The sequence below is a fragment of the Microtus pennsylvanicus genome, chromosome 4 (assembly GCF_037038515.1).
Source record: "Microtus pennsylvanicus isolate mMicPen1 chromosome 4, mMicPen1.hap1, whole genome shotgun sequence".
Lineage (NCBI taxonomy): Eukaryota > Metazoa > Chordata > Mammalia > Rodentia > Cricetidae > Microtus > Microtus pennsylvanicus.
The window spans coordinates 97,836,986-97,863,463 of NC_134582.1; the positions used below are offsets into that span (position 1 = coordinate 97,836,986).

Sequence of the window (26,478 nt, forward strand, 5' to 3'; positions counted from 1 at the left end):
TGAGGTCACTGGAGCCCCTTTTCTGTTCCTCTCCCCTGCTTTGATTAGTTAAATCTCTGTTTCTCTGTGTTTCACCATGACTGTGTCTTCCTTAGTTCTCTTTTTATGACCCTTAAACCTGGGCTATTTGTCATAACACTCCAGTAACATTCGCCTGCGTCAGTCTCATCTATCACCGTGAGCTGGGACTCGAAACGCACACTGTGTACGTGTGTGTGTGTGTGTCTGTCTGTCTGTCTGTCTGTCATATGTAGATTCTGAGAAAGGAATCTAGTCCCAATTTCCTTCAAACTTGCTACTATCTGGCCAGCTGAGATACAATCCCAAGCAGTATGTCTGCAAGTGGTTCCATCCTAGAATCCACAGTGAAGGTACCAAAGTAAAAAGGAACCAAGTGTCTGAAGAATTTCAAGGACATCATGATCAATGGACCGTCAACGATATGCTTTTGAAATACACAAATGTACACATTCACATACAGCAACACATACATGTCCATGCACACACAGATACACAAACACATCCAATACACTAAACATATTCATACACTCACATTCTCTCACATATCCACCAGTACAGATTTAAGCATGACTCACCTGAGTCGGGAAGCTCTCTCTCTCTCTCTCTCTCTCTCTCTCTCTCTCTCTCTCTCTCAGAGTCAACAAATTTAAATTTACTGGTGTAACTATGATCTCAATTTTACTTGGTTCTCTTTACATGGGTCTCTTTTATTCCTGCCATCTTCTATTGGGTCCAGAGCCTAAATTACATTGCTTGCCTCCTAGCTTTTAAGTTTCTTCCCTTTCTCAAGAATGAGGTAAGACTGGAGATTGAGCACTGGCAGCTAGATCTGATTTTCAACAGTAATTAAGTGACACTGTTAGTCCCACCAATTAAGACTAAGACCATTACTACATTTAAAGCCAAATTTTCAGGAAGCTTTGCTTAAATACTGGCCAGATAGATGGGCTCTAGCCAGGTTCATATCCAGGCTCCTGGGAAATAATTCAAGAATCAAGTATGGCAAGGGCTTAACAAGGAAAACCTATAATGCATTGCATTCCCCATCGGGGCCAAGCATACATCCCAACATACCTCCAGCCTATACCCAATGAAGGGCAAGCATACATCCTGACTTATTTCCTGCCTGGGAACCTCCTACCCACATGTGATCAAAAGAGGTCCAACAAACTTGTCTAGGGAAGTAAAAAACATGTGGCTTGTTATCTCCCATAAATAATGGCCTCCAAGCGGGGTGATGGTGGCACACGCCTTTAATCCCAGCACTTGGGAGGCAGAAGCAGGCGGATCTCTGTGAGTTCGAGACCAGCCTGGTCTAAAGAGCTAGTTCCAGGACAGGCTCCAAAGCCACAGAGAAACCCTGTCTGGAAAAAAAAAAATAATGGCCTCCAGCATTTCAGAAACTATTCATCCTTGAGCAAGAGACTGCAGATCAGAAACATTTTGTTTTATGGGTCTCTTAGTCATAGTAATTAAAACTTAAAATGTAACTTTGGCTCTCACAATAGCAGGTACATTTTAAACATTTTTGTTTCCAGAATGAACTGTTCGTTATGAGTTATGGAGTTAAAGACCACCAGGAAAGGACCACAGACTCAATTCAAATTATAATTAGATGAATTTATTAATACTACTAGCAGGTGGAGAGCCTTAAGGCCAAATCGAAGGGTGGGCACCCAGAAGGGGCTGGGGGAGACCCTGACTGTCTCTTTTCTGTGGAACTGGCAGCTGTAAGAGAGACTACTTCACTCCCTTTGCTACAGGAGGAGCTGCATCTCTCCTCTGCACAGTGATAAAACTGTCCTCTTCCCCGCATACAGTGATGAAGGGAGCTGACCCCTCTCTCTGCACACAGTGTAAAGAAACTGTGCCCTTCTCCCCTGCACATAGGGATAAAGGAGCTAAAGGAGATGTCTCATGCACTGCTGCACAGCCACAAGCAGAATGACAAAAACCTAAGAAAGGAGTTAATTATCTTGCAGGAGGTACTTCAATCTGGGGAGAGTTCATCTTTCAGGAATTTAGGTTAAATGTCCATGGCCACTAAGAGACATTTCTTAGCCATCACAATGTGTAGGGAACCGTTGTGAAATTATACTACTGCAATTATTTTTCTTGGTTTATGTTTTCACCCATTGTGGGAAACGTAACAGTATGTCCCTTGCTGGGCTATTGTTCTATACTCAGAAAGTGACTTTGATCTTTTAGATGTCAATATTTTGTAAAATGTGAGGTACTCCCTTGATAAATAAATAAATAAATCCTGTTTCAGGAGGGATCAGTGGATTCCTATCTTGGCAAGTGTAAAGACAATGAAACAATGTCAAGACAGAGAAATCAGAGAAACCCTCATTGCCTACAACAAGTACGGCACGGGAGACACATGCCCATGACACTGGTCTTCAGAGAGCCTATGCAGATCTGAATGGGTAAGGGTCTATGGTGTGGGCACATTCCCAAGCATGCTCTGCTAAGGAGTTATATTTCTAAATAGGTTCAGCTGAAGGCCATAACGTAACCAAGAGAGATGACAGACACACAACGTAGAGCATTCTTTGCTCAAGGTGATAGAATACACTGTTGAAAGGTTAAAATGTCAGGAATGCCTGTGATCATGTTCAATTTACGTCATACTGTTTTATCTGAAAATAAACAAAAGGACACTTTGAAGGCACATTTATGTATAACTTTAGTTAGGTTTCATAACCATGGTAACTCTTATAAAGGAAAACTTTAAACATTGGGGGCTGACTCACAGTTCAGATAGTCTATTATCATCATGGTGGGAAGCATTATGGTATGCAGATAAATATGGTCCTAAAGAGGCTGTTGAGAGGCCAGGCAGTGGTGGCGCATGCCTTTAATCCCAGCACTTGGGAGGCAGAGGCAGGCAGATCTCTGTGAGTTCGAGACCAGCCTGGTATACAAGAGCTAGTTCCAGGACAGGCTCCAAAACCACAGAGAAACCCTGTCTCGAAAAACAAACAAACAAAAAAAAAGAGGCTGCTGAGAGTTCTATATCTGGACACTGGGCCGGGCTTGAGCATCTGAAACCTCCAAACCCACCCACAGTGACATTCTTCCTCCAAGACCACACCTATTCCAACAGGGCCACCCCTCCTAATAATGCTATTCCATATGGGCCTATGGTGGCCATTTTCATTCAAACCACCAAAGAGAGAAAAAGACTGGGATAGCATGGAGTTTTGAAACCAGAAAGCTCAACCCAAGTGATATACCTCTTTGAACAGTTCTAAAACCTACTCCAAAAGTCATACCTCCTAATTCTGCCCTAAGAGTTTTACTAACTGGAGACCAAACAATCAAACATATGAGCGTATGGGGTCATTTTCATCCAAACCACCACATATGCCATACAAGTACAATAGAAGTTTATTCTGTTATAAAGACAACTTAATATTGCCAAAACATCAACAGATCTCAAAAGCACCATATTAAGCAAGGTGATCCAGTCTCAGAAAAGCAGAAACATATTCCTTCTCATAGGGTTATCCTAGCTTGAAACATAAGTGTTTGTGTATATAAATAGATTTAAATGTGGGCAAATCCAAAAAACAAAAGTGACACAAAAAAGAAATAAAGAGACAGATAAAAAAGAGTGCTGAGGAGGTGAGGTCTCAAGGACATTTGTAAAGAGAAGCATAAAGGAAACTGGAGGGAAGTTTATAACGGGTGAGAGACACGGGGAGAAAGAAAGGAGGTGCATGTACTAAAACATATTTTGCTGAAATAATGATATCTAGTGCATTGTATTCACCATGACGCAATAGAATGCATTGCATGCTAATTTAAAAAGAAAACTCGGGTGGGGAGTGTAGGAAGACAAATAATAACATGTGTAGGAAAGACTGTCTCCATGAAAATGTGAAATGGTCCATTGGCCTTAGAAACGGGCCTTCTGAGTACCTAGACTCCAAAACTTCTTCCTCAAGAGTTAAATACATTCCTGTCATTAGCGCCACTACATTTAAGCCCAGGGACTAAATTCCACTGGAGATAATTGTGGTTCTCAGGCTGTCTTTCCTTGATTTTTTTTTTGTTTGTTTGTTTGGCAACTTGACACAGCACAAACTAGAGTTATTTGGGAAGAGGAACCTCAATTGAGAAAAATGGCCTCCCTCAGACTGCCTAAAGGAAAGTCTATAGTGCATTTATTATTATTATTACTAATGATTGATATAGGAAGACACAGTCCACCAGGGGCAGTGCCACCCCTAGGCAGGCGCTCTGGCTGTTAGATAAAAGCAGGCTGATCAAGCCATGGGGAGCAAGCCAGGAAACATCCTTCCTCTGTGGCTTCTGCTTCACCTCCTGCCACCATGGCCCTGACTTGAGTTCCTGCCTTCATTTCCTTCAGTGATAGAATGTGACTTGAGAGTCAGAAGCTCACACAGGTTGCTTTTGGTCATGGTATTTTTTCCCCAGTGATAAAAGCCCTTACAAAGGCACTGTTCTTTAAGGAAGATACAGCAGAACCCAGACACAGTACAATGTGGTCAAAAAGACTGTTGGTGAGAAATAGTACTTTCCGTTAACGTGGAGTTTCACAGAAAGCATGGTGAGGTAAGGCCTGACCAACGTTATCACTATGACATTTTACGTGCTTTCCTGGTTCTGAGGTCAGCAATGCTGCTCCATTGTTCTGATCTTGAAGTTATGATTCTTGTCAAAACACACTTTAATTCAGTGTCATGAGCCCAGGTTCCTGCTCCTCCCCTGGACAATACTGGGAAGTCAAAGAAAATTTCTCCTTTGACCTCAGTTTATCTAGCCTCTGAAAAAGTCCTTGAAAACAAGCCAGAGAGGGAAACGTTTTTATAGATTCTGTGATGTACTGAGGATAATACAGTAGGGGGAGATTTTGAATGGAATGATAAAAAATCTATTCTTATTCTCTTAAATTATTCATTTCTTTGTGAATATGCTTCATGTCTCTTGTGTATCACTTTTATGAGGGGCATAAGAGATAACAGAAGCTAATTACTCTTGTATTACTAATCTATTTTTATTAACCTTTGTCCAGATCTAGTTTCCAGAACTAGTCATAAAATTTGTAATAAAAGGAATTTCCACTAAGGTGTGTAATGCAGAGATAGCCAACATATTTATGTTATTATATTTTTCCATCTTGGGGTAGTTTAGAACTTGCAGGCTCCAGTGATCCTCCTGTCTCCAGGTCCCCAGTAGCTGGAACTACGGGCAACATCACCACAGCTGACTTCACACCATATTGCAATGATTGACATTTACTAAGCCCCTTCTTCCAGTGTTAGCAGCAATGTTAGCTGTTCATTGCCTTAAAAGCACTATCCCACAGTTCTGACCACAAAAATGTATTGCTGGATATTAAAGCAAACTCTAAAGACTTCTCTATACTTCCTGTGAATGTCAAACAATGAAGGTCCAGATGTGGAGTGGTTTGCCATCAATTATTAAGAGCACATATCTCAGATACGCTAAAGGATGTCATAAGCTGGTCATGGTGGTCACAACCGCAGCACAAGATAGTTGAATGCTTTGGTTTTGAGATGAGGCCTCTTTGTTTCACGTAGGCGAAACATTGAACTTCTCATTTCAAGCTCTACTCTTAACTACGTCATGAGGAATACAGACACCTGCTGGTACTTTACCTTGAGGTGAAGGATTCTTTAGGGCATAAGGCCTCATGAAGGAAGTTAGGTCACCCTGTCTTAAGGAAAATACTAACAATAAAAAGTCTTAGGTAGATGGGTCAGTAGGTAAGAGCTCCTACTCTGTAAGCATCAGCGTCTGAGTTCAAATCCCAAGTTTCTACATAAAAATCTAGGATGTGATCACACATAGATCCCTAACCCCTGCACTGCTTGGGAGTGAAGACAGGAGAATCACTGGGTCTTGCTGACTGCCAGCCCAGCCCCAGGTTCAATGAGATAACCTGCCTCAAGAGAATAAGGAGGAGGATGACAGAGCAGAACATAGATGTGCTTTTCTGACTTCCGTACATGTGTATAGCAGCTCCCCAAGCACATCCACCCTACGCATTTTTATTTATTTATTTAGTTAGTTTTGTTTTTGTTTTTTCGAGACAGGGTTTCTCTGTGGTTTTGGAGCCTGTCCTGGAACTAGCTCTTGTAGACCAGGCTGGTCTTGAACTCACAGAGATCTGCCTGCCTCTGCCTCCTGAGTGCTGGGATTAAAGGCGTGCGCCACCACCGTCCGGCACCCTACACATTTTAAAATAAAATAAAATGTATTTGGTGCAAGATTTTCTAACTGCATGACTCTGTACACACCTATGAATTCATATAAATATTGACATAACTAGGTGACTTGCCAGAAAAACGTACAATTTTTTTGCCCATGATATCTTCTCTAATACTGAATTCGCCACCAAGAATGAGCTCATGCTCCTTTAGAATTGGAGACATAAATAGTAATCGCAAAGTCCAAGGGAGTGCTTCTCAATGATGCTATACAAAATAGGGGAGGAGCCCAGAAGATAACTCCTAAGAGCAAGACTAGAACTCCAGTAACACTAACCTTGAAGTATTTACCAACCTGTTTTCGTTCCCAGTCATGTTTGAACTGTTGGGGAAAACAGACAGATGTGATTCAGGTGATGGAGCTGCTGCATGCAGGTAGAGAGCTGACAACACTCACTTACCTGTGATGGACCCCAGGCAAAAGGACAGAAAGTCTGTGGGTCCCAGCTGGGGCGACTCAAGAGCACATCAAGAATTCCCAAACTTAGGGTGATCACCAAGAGAGACTGAAGATTTCTTAGCTGAAATTATTGACACCAGAAGGGTTGTGTGTTGTTGGTTGTTTTTATCTTTGTTCTTTGGAGGGGTTGCTTGCCACCCAGCCTTCAAATACATTACACATAGAGGTTTATTCTTTCTTAGAAATGCCCAGTCTTAGCGTGGCATCCCATCTACCTTTTGCTTCTGGGCTTTTACCATTCTTTATTTCTGTATAGCTTTTCTTTCCTTCTTATTTATCATCTGGCTGGCTGGCTGTGTGGTAGGCCCCTGAAGTCTTCCTCTCCTCCATTTCTTGTTCCTTGATCTCCTTTCTCTCTTTTTCTCCTTCTGTTTTTCTCTCTGCCTGCCAGCCTCACCTATCCTTTCTCCTACCTTGATATTGGCCATTCAACTCTCTTGTTGGACCAATCAAAGTAACACAGCTTCATAGAGTTAAACAAATGCAACATAAAAGATTGTGATATGGCCCCACGGTGGTGTGCATTCAGAAGGCAAAGGCAGGTAGTTCTTTGTGAGTTCAAGGCCAGCCTGGTCTACAAGACCTAGTTCCAGGACAGGCACCAAAGCTACACAGAGAAACCCTGCCTCAAACAACAGCAATGACAAAAAAAAAAAAAGAATGCAATACATCTTTGCATCATTAAAGAAATATTTCACAGCATAAACAAATGTAACACATCTTCAAAAACTATTCCACAAGATGCAGTTTCTAGGTTTTTTTGAGATGTTGGAATATTTGCATATATCAAATGCAAATGAAACAAATCAAATGAAAATGAAATAAAATCAAATACAAATGAATATTTGCATATATCAAATATTCAGACCCTGGGGTCTGAATATGAAATTAATTTATGTTTCACATACATCCTGGGCCCATAGCTGGTGGCAATATTGTGTGGTGTTTTAAATGATTTTGTAAAACAAATATGAGTTGGACATGAGAGGTTTTGTCTTTCAGAGAAGGAATGCTTATCCTTTGGTGCTAGATGAACACTATCAAGTGTCTCTGGCGAGCACGGGTATGCATGGCCATGGAGTACCTTAGTGTAGCACTGTCAGTGAGGACCAGTGTCGATGCTTACTAGAAAAGAGTTCCACAAATACACAAATATCATTCTACATTCTGAAGGGAGGGACAAGTTGGGTGCTCATAATTATTGGACATTATCATGTATTTGAATCACCATGAGCTCAGTTATGTCCCTCCATATTCATATTTCTAAGGCCAAATTCTTGGTAACTCAAGAAGAGAATGCTGCATTTGGAGATAGTCTTGGTGGAAGTGGTTAAGTTAAAAAAAAAAAAAGGCAGGATAGAGGAGTCTCACCCAGCATAAGTAGTGAATTTACAAGATCGTTGACTCCTACGGTACTCCAGAGTTTTAGAATCAGTTGCAATTCCTGGTAGGACCTGCCTCCAGCACGTCACAGTGCAGGACACGGATTCCTGGTTTCTGTTGTTAGTTCACAGGCTTTTGCCGTTAAGCTAAGTTATGAGATCTGCCATGGTTACTTGAAAGAATTAGCAGAGGCCAGCAGAGCTGATGTGCAGGGGGGCTATGTGCTGGTGAGGCAGAAGTCAGGCTGAGTCTCACAACAGGGCCTTTAAAAGCACAATGGCTTGGCAGAAATGTTGCCACCAGAGTCAACCTAAAAGTTATGCCTTAAACTAAACTTCTCTATTTCCATGGTGGATAGGTGCTACAGTCCCTGGACTCTGCTATCTTGTGGATGATAGGCTGACTAGTTTTGTGTTAACCCGACACAGTGCTCTCACTGGGTTTGCCTGGGAGCAAACTTGTAATGCATTTCCTAAGTTAGGGATGGATGGAGGAACACCTGGGCCCTTTGATTGAAGAAACACTTGCTCCTGTTTGTGTGTGTGCTTCTTTCCTCATGGTCATGGAACAAAAGGCCAGAGAAAAGAGAACTCCGTAATACTGGTGTGTGCAGACAGACCAGAGCCTGAGAAGGGAGAGAGATAGTTGAAATCCCTTCTTTGGCCTTTCTTTTCCCCTTAGAGCTATTAAATAGAAAGGAGGATGGTTCACAGAGGACTGAAGCTAACTCCAGGAAGTCAGGCAACATGGCTCTGGAGGATAGAGAAAGATCCTGGAGGCTGTCCCCACTCTGAATCCCTCAACTGTGACCTTCCCTCCATTCCTGTTCCAAAGATGTAGTAATAGGAGAGGCGGGGCTGTGTCCCGCAGCCCAGCTAGCTTTATACCCGAGATAATTGCACAGAAATTGTATTCTTTTAAACACTGCCTGGCCCATTAGTTCCAGCCTCTTATTGGCTAGCTCTTACATATTGATCTAACCCATTTCTAATAATCTGTGTAGCCCACAAGATGGCTTACCAGGGAAGATCTTAACCTGCGTCTGTCTAGAGTGGGAGAATCATGGCGATTGCTTGACTTGGCTTCTTTCTCCCAGCATTCTGTTCTGTCTACTCTGCCTACCTAATTTTCTGTCTTATCAGGCTAAGCAGTTTTCTTTATTAGTTAACTAAGGAAAGCAACAGATAAGATACAAGACCCACCTCCACCACAAAGATTTATGATGCTTTCCCCCTACTTGTAGCACTTACAGTTCTGAGCCATGACTTTGCTTTTTACATATCATATTATTTAGAGTGATGTACAATGCATAAATATAAATTTGACAGTTAGTCATATGAAAACAATAATTAGGTACCCGATTTGGTAACCCAGGTCTTTGATCCCAGTACGGAGGAGGCATAATGTTTCACTATGTAGCCCTGGCAAAGTGAATTCCAGGCTGCCAGGGCTACATGGTGAAACATTATTTCCAAACAAACAAACAATATACATATAAATATATATCTGCATTTAAAAAAGAAAAGTAGGGCAGAAAATACTTTTTAACCATATCTGTATTAGCTATTTTCCAGCTCTTTTACTATGGTGCCAATAAAACAGAAGAGAAAATGAAACTTAAAGTACATTTATACCAAAAACATCTACAGACTGCCTTGAGCCAGAATTCACTATCTATTACATGGGCATCTGTAACACCCGATTTGGTGTTACACCCTCGGTACAGTTCGCGCACCACTGTATCGAACGCGAGTCGGGCAAGGGCCTGGAGATTGAAAAGAAGACACAGAGAGACCAGGGTCATTCGAAAGGAGATCAGCCGAATGCCCTTTATTCAGCATTGGGGGAGTCCTTATCTACCTGACTGCAGCACAAGGATCTCCGCCCAGGCAGGTGGGAAATTACCATATTAACAATGGAGTAAATGCCCTGCAGCTAACCACCAGGTGGGGCAGGCATAGCACAGAAACACACAGGAAGCTTGGTTAGTTGATCATAAACTGTCCCCACAAATGCACCACAGGAATAAGGGAGACCAGGGCCCTACAGGCATCTGATTCAGCAAGGGAGAGGTGTTGTGGACACATGATGTCATCTGGATTTTAAGATTTGACTCTGCTTTTCCATAAAGAAAAATTACTAACAAATGAGAAGCTTAGACCCTGGTAAATATAGGAGAGATAACAAAATCAAGTTTCCTTTCCATTTAGAGGTTAAACTTGAGAAAAACTAATATGGATGATCTTGTAACTCTGATCTTTCCAGCCTCTCCCTTCCTAGTGCTGGGATTGTAGGCCTGTACCACCATACAGCTTAGGGAGCTCTGGGGATAGAATTCCGAGACTCTGCATATGCTAGGTTACTGTTTGACCAACTCAACAGCATCTCCAGCTTGGAGGGTTTTTTTGTTTGTTTGTTTTTTTTCATTAATATTGAATGCCGGTCATTCTGAGGAACCTAAAGCCAGCATTTCTGGAATGCAGACTGGGACCCATGTTCATCACCATGATTATGCGGAGGTGCTTTGCAAAGCCTGTGAGAACAGAGAGCTATGGAAATGGACAGAATGCCCAGAGGCAGGAGAATAGAGTAGGGTTTGGTAAGATCACCTTTTCTCCACTTGGAAACTAACTTCTGAGCAAACCGGCAGCATCTTCTCCTGTGGTAGGTTCTCTTTTTCCATCAAAAGGTGAGGGCATTCATGGGTGTCCTGCTCCCTCACTTCCTGTCAGAGCCCATGGATGTGGATCTGTTTCACCTTGACCAAAGGTCAGAAAGTTCAGGCCTATTATTGCTTCTTCAAGGTTATGACAGGAGGTTTGACCCAGGCAGTAGCTGCCTATAGGATGCTTGGCCTAAGGTGTGGCCACTGAATGTCCTGCCGAAACAACAGAATACTTAACTCAAGAAGCAGTCACTCAATGTTTCAAGTATTGAAGAGGTAATTACTTTGCTTGTCCGTTGTCTGTATCATGGTAAATAAGTCTTGCCTCCCCCCCCCCCGCTTTGTGATTGGGGTATATAAAACATATGGAAAATAAACACAGGTGAATTCAGTATTCACTGGGTTGCCCTCCTGACTCTATTCTATGTTTCTGTCCTTTTCTTTTGTATCTCTGTTTGTTCTGCCTAACATTTCTAATCCATACGCCCCTACCCTGGAACTTAGGACCCCAACAACTTCCTTTGTTTAAACCTTGTACAATCAACTTTTTGTAGTTTGAATGGTCTAATGAGTGTGTCCATTGTGTGGTTTGTTAGTAGCTGTACCAGCATCAGAGCCTTGGAGAATAATAGAGGCTCATATGGCTGAAGTTTCAGAGTAAGGACATTTGCAGCAGCCTTGAAGGGCTCTGCCTTTATCTGTACACCCTGACTGTAGATACATTTGTATGCATTCTTGCAAGCTTTCTAGACTGCTGCTCTATATGCTACTAGGCACAGCAAAAAATCTCTTGATTTTGCTCTCAGGGTGTCTGGGGTCGCCACTAGAGTCTTCTGTCTACCTCCTCTTACTTACTGTGGAGTACCTGTTTTCTCTGAATTAAAATACCTTCCTTTGGGAAGGTTCATAAGGATTAAAAATTATAAATAAAAGTTAAATATTAAAATTGTTAATTGTTCTTCTTTTCATTATCCAATGTTCTTTATTTTGATTTAATAATCTACAGTTTGTTGGTTGTTTTGAGCAAAGCAGAAGACAGTCTTAAAACATGGAAATGGCTGTGATCCCATCTTCTCTTTAGCCCCAGTCCTTTTAGGGAAATGTTTTCTAGTAACTGGAAATGGGATCAGTTACAGTGCATAGTGTGATGTGTTCTAGGAAAAGAAAAGCAAAAGCTTTCTATACACCCCAGCTCCCTGTGGCTTTCTCTGTGCTCCATGCTCTTCATGTTGACCATTCTTCCCTAAGGCTGGGTGACGTTTTCAGGACTTTGGCCTTTTCAATGGTTTGGAAGTTTTGCTGAATTTGTGCGGTAACCTATATTCTCAACATCGTGTGTGTGCGTGCTTTAGGAGAATTCAGTTGCAGTTATAATAATGATCCTTTGTGTTTTCAATTTGTCGTTATTTAAAAAACAATTTCTAAAATTGTGATAAAAGAAAACAATAGATTTTTCTTTAAAGTTATTTTAAAATAATTATAGGATAAAAATGTAGGAGCCAGTGAGAGAACTAACAAAGTTTGGTCTCTGACCACGGTAGAACTCCAGCCCTTAGAAAACTGAAGCAGGTGACTCATAAGTTTGAGGCTAGTCTAAGCTTCAGGGTGATACCTGCCTCAAACCAACAGGAAAGTGTTGTTTAGGCAAGCTCTTGCCCAAAGTGACTAAAGTCAAGAGCTTCCTGACACTAACTGGATGTGTTCTAGTCTTGGTCTCTACTTTTATTCTTTTTATGACTTTTGTTTCAGAGACCTATTTTTTTTTCTAAGGTTGGGGTGTTAGAACCAAGAGGGAAATTATAACTGGCCCGCCTGCCGAAGTTCATAAATAAAGTTTAGATTATTCTAAAGAGACATTTGTGTTTCACTTCGGCTAACAACTATTTAAACATCATTCCCCAAAGAACTTCCGTTTTTGCAGGAACATCCTGCTGGTGGAAGCAAAAATCCCAGAGCATTCCAGAGGACAATTCAGCTCCAAAGTGAGAGCATTTTCAGCCTTTGGAACCAGTCAATCCTGAGAGAGATTTTTCAGAGTCCCAATCACGTTTCTGATAATTAAGTCTCGTTAAAGGAGCTCAAGTGAGAGGCATGATGGCATGGGAGGAAGTTTTCTTAACAGAGGCCATACGGGTTCTAGGCAGGGCAGACAAAGGTTCTCACTAGGGATAGGAAAATGTTTCCATTAATCACTTGTCACGGAGATGGCAGAGTCACCTGACATGTGCCATAGGGGATAAGGATCTTTAATCTTGGGAGGATTTATAATTTACCATAGAGATGAAGACGTTAACCAGAACACATTTGGTGTCATGCTCTTTAGTGGCAATGATGATGATTATGGTAACCATCTAAATAAAAACAGGAAAAGGAATTTACATAGACATTCTTGTAGAAGAAGCACAAGAACTTACGACTGACATCAGGGAAATAAAACTCAACACCATGAGTAACCACTTCACACCCATTGGCTAAAATAAGAAGCGACAAACCACACAGTGAGAAACTAAAACTCATACCTTGGTGGTGGGAGCGTGAAATTGCGTAGAAGCTTTTAAACTCATTAGGTAGTTCTTCAAAATGTTAAATGTAGAATTGCCATATGACACAGAAATTCCATTCCTTGGGTTATATCCTGGGTTATTCCAAGAAATCGTATGTCTATCCATAAATGTTCATTGTAAACTTAAGAGTAGATAAAAGGTAAAAACAATCTAATGCTGGCCAATGGAATAAAATTTATTATAGACAATATCGTTAATAATATCTTTAGTGAGGAAAAGAAATGAATGGCTGACAAGTGATGCATTGGCATAGCACAGAAAACCCAAGAAAGTTAGGGAGACTCAGGAAAGAAAAGAAGTCCTTTACCCCAAGTCTGACTGAAGATCTTATCAGCGCAGATAACACTTCCTGTGAAGGTTGGCAGGATACACACAGTACTCCTTCTATACAGAGATAGTTCAAATGAGAATGTTAAAACAGCCATCATGTTTTAATCTAAGCATGCATGGTCTTCCTCCTCTTCTAGGTAAAAAACTGCAGTATCCTAGGAATCTTTCAAGAAACCTTATTTGTCTAACAGCTTTGTAATCCATGCTTTTATTGTCCCATAATACGGTTCTCTTGTAAGGCATCCCTAAAGTCACTCTCAGGTATGAAAACAAGGACTAGGTAGATCTGTAGTGTGGGGGTAGAGGGAAATTGCTATAGTCTTGCGGGTTACAAGCCCCAAAGAGAAACAATATGGTAGATTTTGCCTTCAAAGGATTCTCCAGGTGGGAGAAGAAGAATGAGAACCATGTGCCACCAAGCAGAAAGCACAGTAAAAATAATGTCAATGATTTGCTTAAGAAAGACGAAGTAGATGGCAAAGATCTGTGGGTCTGTGCTCATAAGGGTGAGCATTGTGTTATGGGCAAGCAAGCCCATCTTCTGACAGACTACACATGGAAAATGAAAGAAAAAAAAAAGGCCAGAGCATTCCAGCCAGGAAGAGAAAACAACATGGCTTCTTGTTAGAAGATGTAGAGAAAGATGGCAGGGAAGACTCTGGAGGGAGTAGGGGGGGGGGGGGGGAGAAGAAGCAGAGCAGGAAGAAGACACTGTGTCAGGGGACACAAGGACAAAGAAGGACAATAACTATGAGCCAGCTGCGTCAGTGATGTAGGACCAGAGTGAAAAGTGTCCCCAGGAACACAAGACAGGATGAGATACAGAAGTTGTGTCAGAGCAGAGGAACTAACCCTAGAGACAAGGAAGGTTGAAAGCCCCTTAGGTTGGAGAACACAGGGTGACTGAGGAAGCAGATGCTGCACTGCACGTAAATGACCTAACCCCTTCGCTCAAGCAAGATGAGAAAGAAAGCCTCAAGCTGACATACCTTCAGCTGCTGTCACTTCCTGCTGGGTCAGGGGTTAGAAGACAAGAGGTACCAGCAGCCTCTGTGGACACATGGAGCCAAGCCACAGAAAATGAGCGTCCTGGAGAAGCCAGTGGCACCAGGAACCTTCTGAGAAGAAGAGATTGGTGGAAAGCTAGTCATCCATAAGCCAGGAAGGAGAGCATGTGGAGAGGAAGGCTTTCTAGGCCGAGTGTGCCACAGGGAGTGGGGAATTGAGTGAGCTCTTGGGCTCAGCAAATAAAACCTTGAATCTTGGGGAGAACTAGATTGTGCTCCTGTAGATGGTGTGAGCTGATCATGTTTGTGTCTGTCAAGTCTTTAGTGGTCCTGTTTCCCAGCAAGGCATCTTCCTATGGTGAAGTTCTGTTTATGTGTCTTGGTCTCAGCTTCATTCATTGTAGTACTAATATCTTCTCCTTAAATAAATAAATAAAAAATCGAACCTCTATTAAATAAAAATGGAAAAGTGGGGGGACGGGTCCTAGCAGTTTTGTAAGATGTAACTTTTGAGAGCCACCAAAACCAAGTGTGTAGCTACCTCTAAGACACCGAGCCATGCTCTCCCTTGAGACACCTGCATGCTTAGGTGTGTCTCATCTTACTAGGCCTCCTTTTGCGTGTTACTTATGTTTAAATATATAGGTTTTTGCTTCTTAATAAATCCAGCTCTACTTCATACTAGCTCGTCCTGAAGTCCCTTTTTGCGGCAGAGTCAAAAATTGTAGGTTCACCTGAGTTGAGGTCTCTGAAAAGAACTCAGTCCCGGCAGGACGCCTTGTGTAGCATGAATGTGGCCCGTGCCCCAGTCCTTGATGCCTTGAACCCTTATGCTAAGCCTTGAAAAAATCAGGCTCATAAGAGGACCTCACATTTCATTCACAAGAAATGCTTGTGACTGGGAAATATAGGCAGAAAAAGGACTGCTGTTTTTCCTCCAGAAAAGAAGGGTGGGGGTGGAAAATGAATATCGATAATAGGCACCCCGCTCCCCGCTCCGCGCCCCCCCTCCCCCGCGCGTGCCCCCTGCCCCAGGGAGCTTTTAAAATCCTGGTAAACCTCCTCCCCTTCCTCCTCCCCCAATCCCTCCCATATCCCCTCCCTCCTCCTCCCCCTCCCCTCTCCCTTCTTCTCCTCTCCTACAAATACTTTCGTTTTCATTTGCCTATCCTCTTCCCTGCAGAGGCCAGAGAAAGCAGCTGTTAGTCTCCCCGCCCTCCCTCAGAGAGCTCTGAACAAGAAATCCCAGCCAGCAGAGTTGGCCAGGCTGCTCAACTAAACCAGCGGGACCTTCAGGCTGCAAAAGCTGCCTTGAGAGGCCACGAAGGTGCTAAGTGAAGGCTCCTGTCTCAGGCTGGGACCTTGAGAACCACAGAGGTGAGCGAGGTTTACAAGGTCCAGATTGAGTTCAGGAGGGAAGCCCAGGATTGCAGTTAGGACAAGAGTAAGCAGGTGGTATTTGTTACTCCCGAATCCGCGAAGTCCCCCCAAAAGCCAACAAGGAGACCGAGTCCCCATATGTAAAAGCAAAGAGCCTGTATTTTATGCAAGTTTGCAAACTCGGTCTCTCCGCGTGTCCGACGTATTGGAATAAACAGAGAGCCCCGATCTCATTTAGAGTTGGGTTTTTATAGTAGTAAAGGTGGGGATGAGGGGTTTCTGAGGTTCAGGACCCCTGACTGGCTGACATTTGTCTAGGGGTGTCCTGGTGAGTGTGTGCTGGCTGGTGATCCTATCTACAGCAGTTGGAATGTTAGGCATTTCCTTTGGATGGTCTGTTCTTGTGTGGTGCTCAAGTAATCTAGTTTATGGTCCTTCCTGAAACCAGGTATTGCTTCAGGGTGAACTGAGACTCGGGCCTCTATTAAACTTATTGATGGCTGAGTCCTACACTGGCAGGTGATAATGATTGGAAGTAAAGAACTTCCTTTGGGTGATCTGTTCATGTTTAGCTTATCATGGCTGGCTCCTACAGCATTGATGGACATTTAAAAGGTGATCTTTAGAAAACCCGAGCTGGCCAATGGCAGCGAGGCTGGTTTTAGGGCTGGTGTCCTAGAGCTGCCTTGGCCTCTCCTCAACCATGGCTTCAGGGGTCAGCAGCATCCTTCTTTACTGGCCTCTTTCCTGCTTCCTTTCAGGTTCTACTACCCTAGACATTTGACTGCTGCTGCTGCTCTCTCCTGGCGGATCTAAAACATGTGTCTGTCCTACTTCTGGGTCCTTTAAAATGAGCAGTCTCTAGAGGAAGTTGAACACTCCTCATTTCCACTTATAAAATAATTCACTCCGTGTTGATAAAGCCCCCTTTATCAAGAGCATGCTTCCAGGTGCTTAAAATCAGGGTGCCAAACATCTCTCCGCCCTTGAGAGAGCTCTGGGTGTGATGGAGACCTCAGTCAGTAAGACACAGAGTGCACTTGGGAGGGGTGAAAGGACTGGGCTGGAGCCGCTGCCCTAGCTGAGCAGAGCAGAGGCTCTGATTTTCCTGTCCCAGGAGGGAGGGCAAGGGGTGAGTAGTTTGAACTCAGTGACAGTTGCCGGGTAGATGACCTTCTAGATGGAATAAACAGTTCTTCAAGACGAGAAACAACTTGAAAAGACATCAGGATGGGCAGGCGTATAGTGGTCACAAGCAGATTTAGATGAGAGGACCCTCCAGAAGGGAAGTCATTGAAATAAAGCAGCCCCACCTTTCCTGAAGGGAGTTAAGGGGAGGAGTCACAGGATCTAGGCACAGTCCCAGGATGCTGTGTCCTTCTGTCTGGGGAGTAGGAAGAAGTATGGGTTGTGCTGTTCTGAGACTCCCTGTGCTATTTGATCTGCATTTAAGCACAGTAGAAAAAAATGCTGGACCTCACTAAGGTCATATGACAGCGAGAGCACAGCCATTGGATGTCCAGGGACTCAGATTGGGGTTATTGTGCCTGGGGCAGTGAGATAGTCTGAGCCAAACTGTGTATTCACCTGGGAGAGAGGCAAGCTTTACAGAGAAACAGCCTAGGAGCCACCCCCGGATCTAAGGCCACCCGAGCAGTCACTGCAGGTGGACACCTCCTGCTGCACAGCAGAGCTAATGACACCAGCCTGTCTTAGTGTGTCCTTCAGCCTCCCGGTGTCTTTCCTGGAGCAACTGTAAATGCAGGGGCACTGTCTAGTGCACACCCGGACATCTCAGAGTCTTCGCAGGCAGACACAGAACACAGCTTTGCTGAAGTCAGTCCAGAGGACCTGGATGCTCATGGCTGTCTTCTTCTTCCCTTCCACTACTCTTCCTCCTCCTCTTTAGCCTCAACTCCACCATCTTCAGAGAGAGGATCTGGACTGTATGGAAGGAGACAGAGTCCCTCTCTCTCAGCTGTGTCCTGTGGGTGCCATCCTGAAGATCTGACCTTCTACCTACACATATGGGACAGATGCTAGTTTGGTCTGCTGCCGTGACCACACTTAGATAATAACCTTAAAATTGGAAGGACTGTGACTGAGAAAGAATTTGTAAAATCCAATTTTAAGTACTTAGGAATTTTGAAATGAGAACCAAGAGTAGAGTCCCAGATTTCCCCGAGTTAGATCAGGGAACCTTCAGCACTGTACTGAGTACCATTTCTCCTTTGCCTCCAGACTCTGCATCATGAACACTCTGTCTGAAGCAAACGGCACCTTTGCCATCCACCTTTTAAAGATCCTTTGTCAGAACAACCCTTCGAAAAATGTATGCTTCTCTCCTGTGAGCATCTCCTCTGCTCTAGCTATGGTCCTCTTGGGGGCGAAGGGAGACACTGCAGTCCAGATATCTCAGGTAAGTTCCCTGTCACCTGACACCTGTTTCACTTGCCTAAGAGTTGCTGAGAAGGGAGAGTCAGCCTATGCACACCCTGTTTCATGGGGCAGGGGCTAAAGAGGATGGAACAATGAGTTTCCCTCAGTAATAACTTAAAGAAACTCTCAAAATTTTGTCCAGACTTCACTTAGAAAATGGGGTGTAAATAATTTCATGCTAGATCTGGTGGCCTTTAATTCTAACTACTAAGGAGACTGAAATAGGAGGATGCTAGTTCAAGACTAGCGTGGGCAACTTAGTTTCAAATAAGAAAGAGTTTTTTAAAAAGTGGGGGCAGCCCCAAGTACAGCGATGAGCGATGAGAAAAAAAGGAGGAGATTATTTGAAACATAGGTTGCTAAGATCTATTTTTAGAGCAGCAGACTTTGTAATTATTCATTGGCCAAGAAAGGTTAATTCCTCTCTTAACTGTGTCCAACCAGCCTTGCATCAGCTGAGATACTGACTGGACAAATGTGTGTGGCTGGTCCTCATCCTGACCAGGCACTGCGTTGGTCACTTTATGAAGCATCCTATAAAAATTGCAGGTGATGAAGGATGGGTCTCTGACCTCAGGGGTTCCAGGGCAGGCAGGAGGTATTGGCCTGAGGAAAAGCCCTCTGCTTCACTGTCACAGCGGGAAGCAGTCACTGTTGCTCTGAGGTTTGCCAGAATTTTCTTTCCCATGAAGAGCCTTTCAGGTATAACTGCTCATTTTTATCATTTCCAAATGTAGTGAGGGCATGAGGACATAGAGGGGTCTTCTTCATAATTATTCTCTCTAGTCTTTTAACAAACACAGAGAGATTGTGCATGCATATAGCAGGTATACGTGTGCAAGTGTGTGTACGTGCATGTGTGTATGTGTGTTTACATGCCCATGTGTGCTTCTTTAGGCAGAGGACAGAAGTAAATGCAGGTGTCTTCTTACCCCAGCGCTGGGATTACAGCCATACACTATGGAACCCATCTTTTTATGTGCATAGTGAGATCCAGCTCAGAGCCTCATGTACTTTGCCCCCTGAGCCATCCCTTCAGCTTGCAAGCTCCTCTTTGCTACCAAAATGTTTCACCACTGCGCTCATAATGTTTCATTCTTTTCCTTCGCAGGCACTTGGTTTAAACACAGAGAAAGACATTCATCAAGGCTTCCAGGAGCTTCTCAGTAATCTGAACGAGCCCAGCAGAAAGTACTTGCTTAGAACGGCCAATAGGCTCTTTGCAGAGAATACCTGTAAAATCCTCCCAGTAAGTTCTGTCAGTAGAAGGATATCAATTGTATTTAAAATACTTGTTGATGTAGATCCCAGGAGAAGGAACCTAGAGAACTTGAGAAAATTAAGGATCAAGTTCTAGTCAGTGTGATGACCCACATCTAAATACCTGAGACAGGAGGATCACAAGTTTTAGGCCAGCCTTGGCCAAATAGTGAAACTCAACTACTCAACTCCTTAAACTTCCCCCCAAAGACCACAATTCTATAATGATACTTTAAAGTATTTTAAATTTGACTACTTGTTATTTTTATTCAATTATGTCTGGTTATTGCCATGTACGAAGACTTAGATATTTGCTGCTTAAAGTGACATCTATACTCACTTTAGTTTTTTCTTGTTTTGTTTTGTTTTTGACATATTATCAGAGGGTTTGGAAGCTTGCAGACACTTTATTTTCCAATGTTAATTTTCTGAACATTTTCTCTCCAAAGACCTATAAGGAGTCCTGTCTTCAGTTCTATCACTCGGAGCTGGAGCAGCTGTCCTTTGCCAAAGATCCAGAGGAGTCCAGGAAGCACATAAACACGTGGGTCTCCAAACAGACTGAAGGTCAGAATTGCAAGTTATTTCACACCCTACAATTTTCTCCTTTCCATCCACCCCTTCCTCTTCTTCCTTCCCTGTTCTTTCTCTTAACTTCCCTTCTCCCCCATGGACTAATTGCATGTTATTTCAGGGTGTCAAAGGGATGCAGACTAACACCATTATATGTGGTATAATTCATGGAGGTTTTATTCGAAAACTTAGATTTGAACAATAGAGATATTCGTATATTTCTTCAAGACAGGGCGATGATACAAATGTCACGAGAACTCATGGGCCTGATTTCCAGTCTAACAGCTTAGATTAGAAGACGGGGTGGTCTGCAGTGTTGGCAGGTCAGATGACTCCACCGTGGAGATTCATGTGGAGGCCATCCTCATAATTCTTCCATGGGCTCCTTCTTCCTACGCTCTGTGTTGCCCTGGCCCCCACTATCATTATGTAGAAGAGGATTTCTGTTTCTGATTCCACCCTTCCTGCCTCAGATCCCTCGCTTACATTTGGTAAAACTAAACTTGATTTCCTCTCAGGGCCGCTTAGTTCCATTGATTGGCCTACAAGAACCTCCCATTTGAGGTTGAACCCTATTTGTTTTTATTTCAGAGATGATATGTTCCAGCATTAGTCTTTGAAATCATTGAAATCACTATCTGATAGTTGAACCCTTCAGATGCCTATGTACCACTGGATACATTCCTATTTCTACTAACAGAAAGTATAAAATGAGATTTTTTTTTTCTTTGATTTTCAAGACAGGGTTTCTCAGTAGCTTTTTGGTTCCTGTCCTGGAACTACCTCTTGTGCACTCTTGACATTGTAAGTTAGCGAGGATTTTCTTCTCTACTGAAAGGATGCTCCTTAAGACAGAAGAAGGGAATCTGTCCTCCGACCTGCATCATCTCCCCTAGGATGGACGGCACTCCAAAGTATATGATAACAAATCCTCCTCCACAAACTACCTTCTGTCCTTGAGTCTCTGACGGGTTGTGCTACGCTAGAACTGGGCATGACTATGGAGCGTTAGATGAGATACTGTATCTAACATTAGTCAGATTATTCTAGGGGAATAGAATGAATACATATTACTAAGGGGATTTAGTAGATTGGCATATACAATACAGACTGTATAGTCTAACAATGGCCATCTGCATGGAGAGGCCGAGAATCTGGTAGCTGCTCAGTCTATGGGGTTGGAGACCTCAGCAGTCTCAGCCTGGAATGGAAAGCCTAGAGGATTCCAGAGAGGCACTAGTCTTGGTCCACATGAAGACCAAAGCTACTGGGCTCCAGTGTCAGCTGAAAATGGCAGGTGCCGAGGTGTGAACAGTGCAGACGCACTCAGCAGCGAGGGCTGAAGGCAGGCAGGCAAAAGCAGTGCTGCTTCTCCCTCAGGGCTTTAGTTGGGGCAGCACAGGAAGGCATTGCCCACTCCATTACTTACTCTTTCTGGGAGATGTCCTTGTCGACCTGCCCAGAGACATGTCTCTTAGTTGACTCCAGACCCAATCAAGTCGTCAGCTGACACTGGCACCCAGGGGGAGCCCTGGTCCCCTGCGATCCCTTCCACATCTCCTGCTTCTTTGTTCTCCAGCCTGAAGTGCCTTTCTCTGCTTTTCCCAAACCTGCTTTCCTTGAGGGACTTGGAAGTCCTTCAGCACCCTCACCTGGGTCATGTGACTCCCATGGCCATGACGTCAAGTCAAACATGGGTGTTGATATGTTGTTTTGGCTTATTTGTTTCATGCTCATCCACATTCAGCAAATTTGAAAGCATGATGCTCGAATCTGCCCAGATGTCACATCAGCTTATTTCTCACACGTGTATATAAAATGAACCTGAATGAAGTCTCTGCTTTCTCAAAAGGGAAAATTCCAGAGTTGCTGTCAGGAGGCTCAGTTAATTCAATGACCAAGCTGGTTCTTGTCAACGCATTATACTTCAAAGGAAAGTGGGAACAAACGTTTAACAAAGAAGACACAATAGAAGTGCCCTTTAAAATTAACAAGGTAAGGAGCAGGATAAAATTCATGCCACTGTGACGAAGAACCTGCATGGTAATGTGTAACCGTGAATGTGTAGCTTTGGGACTCAGTGGCAGAGACTGCATGTCCTGTGGGCTGCTGGGCTCGATCCTCAGTCCAGAAAGAAAGAGCATAGGAAAGCACAGAAAATGTTTGAGACTGAAAGAAATGCTAGCTCCATTGAAAAATGATAAGAATAAAGAATATTTAATATTTGTGTTATTTTACATTGTTTCTGGCTCTTACGTATTCTGATAAATCCTCATAAAATCATTGCTTCTAACTCACTCTAGAAACTAAATTTTCCTGTAAGTTCAAGAAAACAGAAACTTATGTGTTAAGGTACAATAATGCATGTATGGATCATGAGGTAGAGTAGAAAAGAATATACAAACATTTATGTAATAGAGTAATTTTTAATTAAAATGATCGTTTTAAATTATTGGTCAATTTATCATTATTTAACACTATAGCATTTTAATATTGAAATTGAGTGATTAAGATCTCCATTTTAATTAGAGTATAATTTGAATTAAAGTTATTAGAATACGTTTCCCAATCCCTATAAAATATAATTTAATGCCGTTTGAAGTGTTATGAATGTTAACCTGAGAGCTGTAAGAGCAAAATGAACCCTTTATTCCTCGTGTTGTTTTGGTCAAGGTGTTTTATCACCACTGTAGAATCCTATCTACAATAGTCCCCTATCTGCTTACACTCGATTTCTTAAATGAAACCAGGAAGAGGCTGGCAGACATTGACTAAATGTTCACTGGACTATGAATAATGTTTTCATTGTGGTGCTGAGAACACTGCTGACATTAACTTCAGCTCATCTGGAAACCTTCTGACCTCTCTCAACAACATCTTTTATGCTTTGGATTCTTCTGTACAGAATGAGAAAAGACCAGTGCAGATGATGTATCAGGAAGACACATTTAAACACGCCCGCGTGAAGGAAGTACAGGCACAGGTGCTGGAGATGCCCTATGAGGGCCTGGAGCTGAGCTTGTTGGTCCTGCTCCCGGATGATGGTGTGGACCTCAGCCAGGTGAGGCAGGAGAATCCTTAGCAGTCACCACTCTAAATGTCTCCTAGAAGAATCCAGGACCGCCATTATCCTTCCTTATTAGAACAGAACTCATTGTTTTTACCTTTCCAACTGCCATTTGAGCAAGTGGTATTCCCAGACTGAGCCTCAAGCTATGTGCAGTTTCTGTGTTTGGGGACCGCCCCCCATTGTGGGCTGTGTGACCTTGTCATATGACATAACTTCATCACTAGAACAGAAGATAGTACCTGATAGGATGAAATGGGGGCAACATGAGCAAGAAACTTAACACAGTGCTTAGAAAATAGTCCCTCTCAGTAAATAGAATGGTATGGTGGTCTTTGCCAGTGTTTTAATGTCTGAGAATGTAAAACAGACAGAAAAAGTATTGCAGTTCACCGAAGAAAGAGGACGAGGAGAGGTGCCAGCTGGGCAGGACAGAGTCAGGAACACCATAATGGCGCATCTTGGTCTTCCTTGCAGCAGGATACCCCACAGTCTGTCATCCATCCTCTGAAAGGAGGGCAGAGCAGTGTGCATGACCCAAGGGGTCTATGTAAGCAGAACAGCTCCCTTGGCTCTTCTCATCCAGCTCCCTAGCTGTGGCATCGCTTCTCTGGTGTTAGTTAGTTTTCCATCACTGACAAAAATGCCTGACATGAATAACCTAGGAGAGGAAGCATTTATTCAGGCTCACGGATTCAGAGGACCATTTTAAGTTACCTGGCACATTCTTGGTTTCCACAGTAACAGGTGCATGTGGCAGAGATTTCAGACCTTTTAGTGAACAGGAAGCGGAGAAAGGAGAAGAGATATGGACTGAGGACCAAGGATGACCTTCATGGGCACACTTCCAGTAACTACTTCCTTCAGTCAGCTAGAGCCCTCATGCATACATTATAGAATCCTCCGAAAATGTTGTTACCAGCTTCAGAATAAGAATTCACTATTGAGCCTTTAGATGGAATATCTCATTAAAGCCATAACAGTTCACAAAATACATAGCATCTCAACCTGGATAGACCTTCCTTCTGGCGTGGCTCACACCAAAAGTTTTTTTCAAGTTTTAGTTTATTATTTTTGTTTTAGCATCTGTGGTTTATTGCCTTCACAACTAGGTCTAGATCAAGAGAACAAAAGCAAACACAACTTAAACCATAAACACTTGGACACAGACCCTTGTCAGAATAAAAGATATCTTGGAAGGGATTTAGGAGAGGATAGCCAAGTCTTCCTACCTCTGGGCTGTTGGCCTCCATGCCCACCAGGGAAGTCACGCACAAACTAGCTAGCTAGTTGGACACTCACACTGTCTGGCCCTGTGAATAGGCAGTGCCCCAAGTAGGATAATGGAGGGTTCTGTGAGCAAGAAGTTATTATGAACCTCTGGGTAAGACCTCAACTGTGAATCTGACAGTCTCTAATTCTATTTTATCAGGTAGAAAGCGGTCTCACTTTTGAGAAGTTAATGGCCTGGACCAAGCCAGGCTTTATGAGAAGCACTGATATTGAGGTTTTCCTTCCAAAATTTAAACTACAAGAGGATTATGACATGGAGTCTGTGTGTCAGCACCTGGGAATGGTGGACGTCTTCCAAGGCAGCAAGGCTGATTTATCAGGAATGTCTCCAGAGAGAGACCTGTGTGTGTCCAAGTGTGTTCACAAGTGTGTTATGGAGGTCAATGAAGAAGGCACTGAGGCTGCAGCAGCTTCTTCAATGATGGTTCAAGCTTGCTGCGCCGCCGTTGTTCCAACGTTCCGTGCAGACCACCCCTTCCTTTTCTTCATCAGGCACAACAAAACCAATAGCCTCCTGTTCTGTGGCAGGTTCTCCTCTCCATAGAGGCCCAGGTACCATGTGGGGGAACAATTATCTCTTCAGTATCTCCACCGCTCTTACAGCTCTGTGAGGATGATGTATGAGGGACACCAAGTCCCAAGATGAGAGCACTTTCCTCCCTTGCCAGTCTCATCTTACAATGACAGCATTAGTCTCCCCCTCTCCCGACTTTCATCTGTGCCCTTTGTCACAGGACTATGGAGTGCTTTGGTTTTTGTTATGGGAACAACAAAGAAGGCAAACTAATCCCACAAGATAGCCTATAAAGTTCTCTAAGGTGATCCTAAACAAACACCGCCACTTTCTGCAAGACAAGCCATGCCAACTATATAAGCTGTGCTTTCCTGGCTCCTCACCTCTTGCCATCGCTTGCCTTAACCTGCTTGCATCCTAGTAAATGCTTCTGTGGATGATGATGGCTACTGCAGTTTTCCTAGTGAGTCGTCCTTAATGCACATTGTAACTTTAGTTGCTTTGCTGTTTGCTGCTCACCAGGTCTATGCCCACCACTGTGTTAGGCTTGGGGGTGTGTGCAGACAGTGTGGTCCTCAATTGATAACCTTGAATATCTGCTTTCAACTTATCTATCTAGCTGTCATGACAGCTAGCTTGAACTACTACATGTTCCCTTGCAGAAGTCATGCTTCTGTAGACTATTGTCTTTCTCCCTCACTATCTATCATAGTTAAATTCTATGAAGTCCTTAAATGCTATTTCAAAATAAATTTATTTTTCTCACCAACCATGTATGCATTTTGAACATTAATTGGACTACTTCAGAGTTTTTGCTTTATCTGTTAGCTTTCTGCATCTTAGAAGACCTCCCAGCTAGAAGCTATGGTCACCAAGGGCCAGGATTATCTCTTACTCTGCTGTATAGCCACTTACAGGCAGTTATAAGTGATTTCACTGTGTGTAATAATGCCATGTGAGACTGGAGAGCTGGCTCAGATGTTTTGGCTTCTACTGGCTCCTGTATGCATATAGTGTATGTATCCTTACTCAGACTCCTGGATCCTATATACATATAGTACAGACTCCTGGATCCTGTATACATGTAGTACATGATCTTCAGTCAGACTCGTGGAACCTGTATGCATATAGTGCATGTATCTTCACTCAGACTCTTGAATCCTGTATACATATAGTGCATGTATCCTTACTCAGACTCCTGGATCCTGTATACATATAGTGCAGACTCCCGGATCCTGTATACATATAGTGTATGTAAC

At 43.1% G+C, this 26,478-nt stretch overlaps 1 protein-coding gene across 1 annotated transcript; it reads left to right on the plus strand.

The window, feature by feature from the left end:
• Positions 1-15,849: 15,849 nt before the first annotated feature.
• Positions 15,850-25,988, plus strand: LOC142848210 (serpin B9-like). The gene is made up of 7 exons (XM_075969954.1): positions 15,850-16,070; positions 18,315-18,492; positions 19,624-19,761; positions 20,222-20,339; positions 22,198-22,340; positions 23,251-23,406; positions 24,845-25,988. Exons 2-7 carry the CDS (start codon positions 18,325-18,327, stop codon positions 25,247-25,249), a joined length of 1,128 nt encoding a protein of 375 aa, XP_075826069.1. The 5' UTR covers positions 15,850-16,070; positions 18,315-18,324; the 3' UTR covers positions 25,250-25,988.
• The last annotated feature ends 490 nt before the right edge of the window (positions 25,989-26,478 follow it).

Coding starts and splice junctions, on each gene's coding strand:
- LOC142848210 (XM_075969954.1), top strand. CDS start 18,325: ATGAACACTCTGTCTGAAGCAAACGGCACCTTTGCCATCCACCTTTTA. Junction 20,340..22,197: donor GGTCTCCAAACAGACTGAAG/GTCAGAATTGCA, acceptor CTTTCTCAAAAG/GGAAAATTCCAGAGTTGCTG. Junction 23,407..24,844: donor ATGGTGTGGACCTCAGCCAG/GTGAGGCAGGAG, acceptor CTATTTTATCAG/GTAGAAAGCGGTCTCACTTT.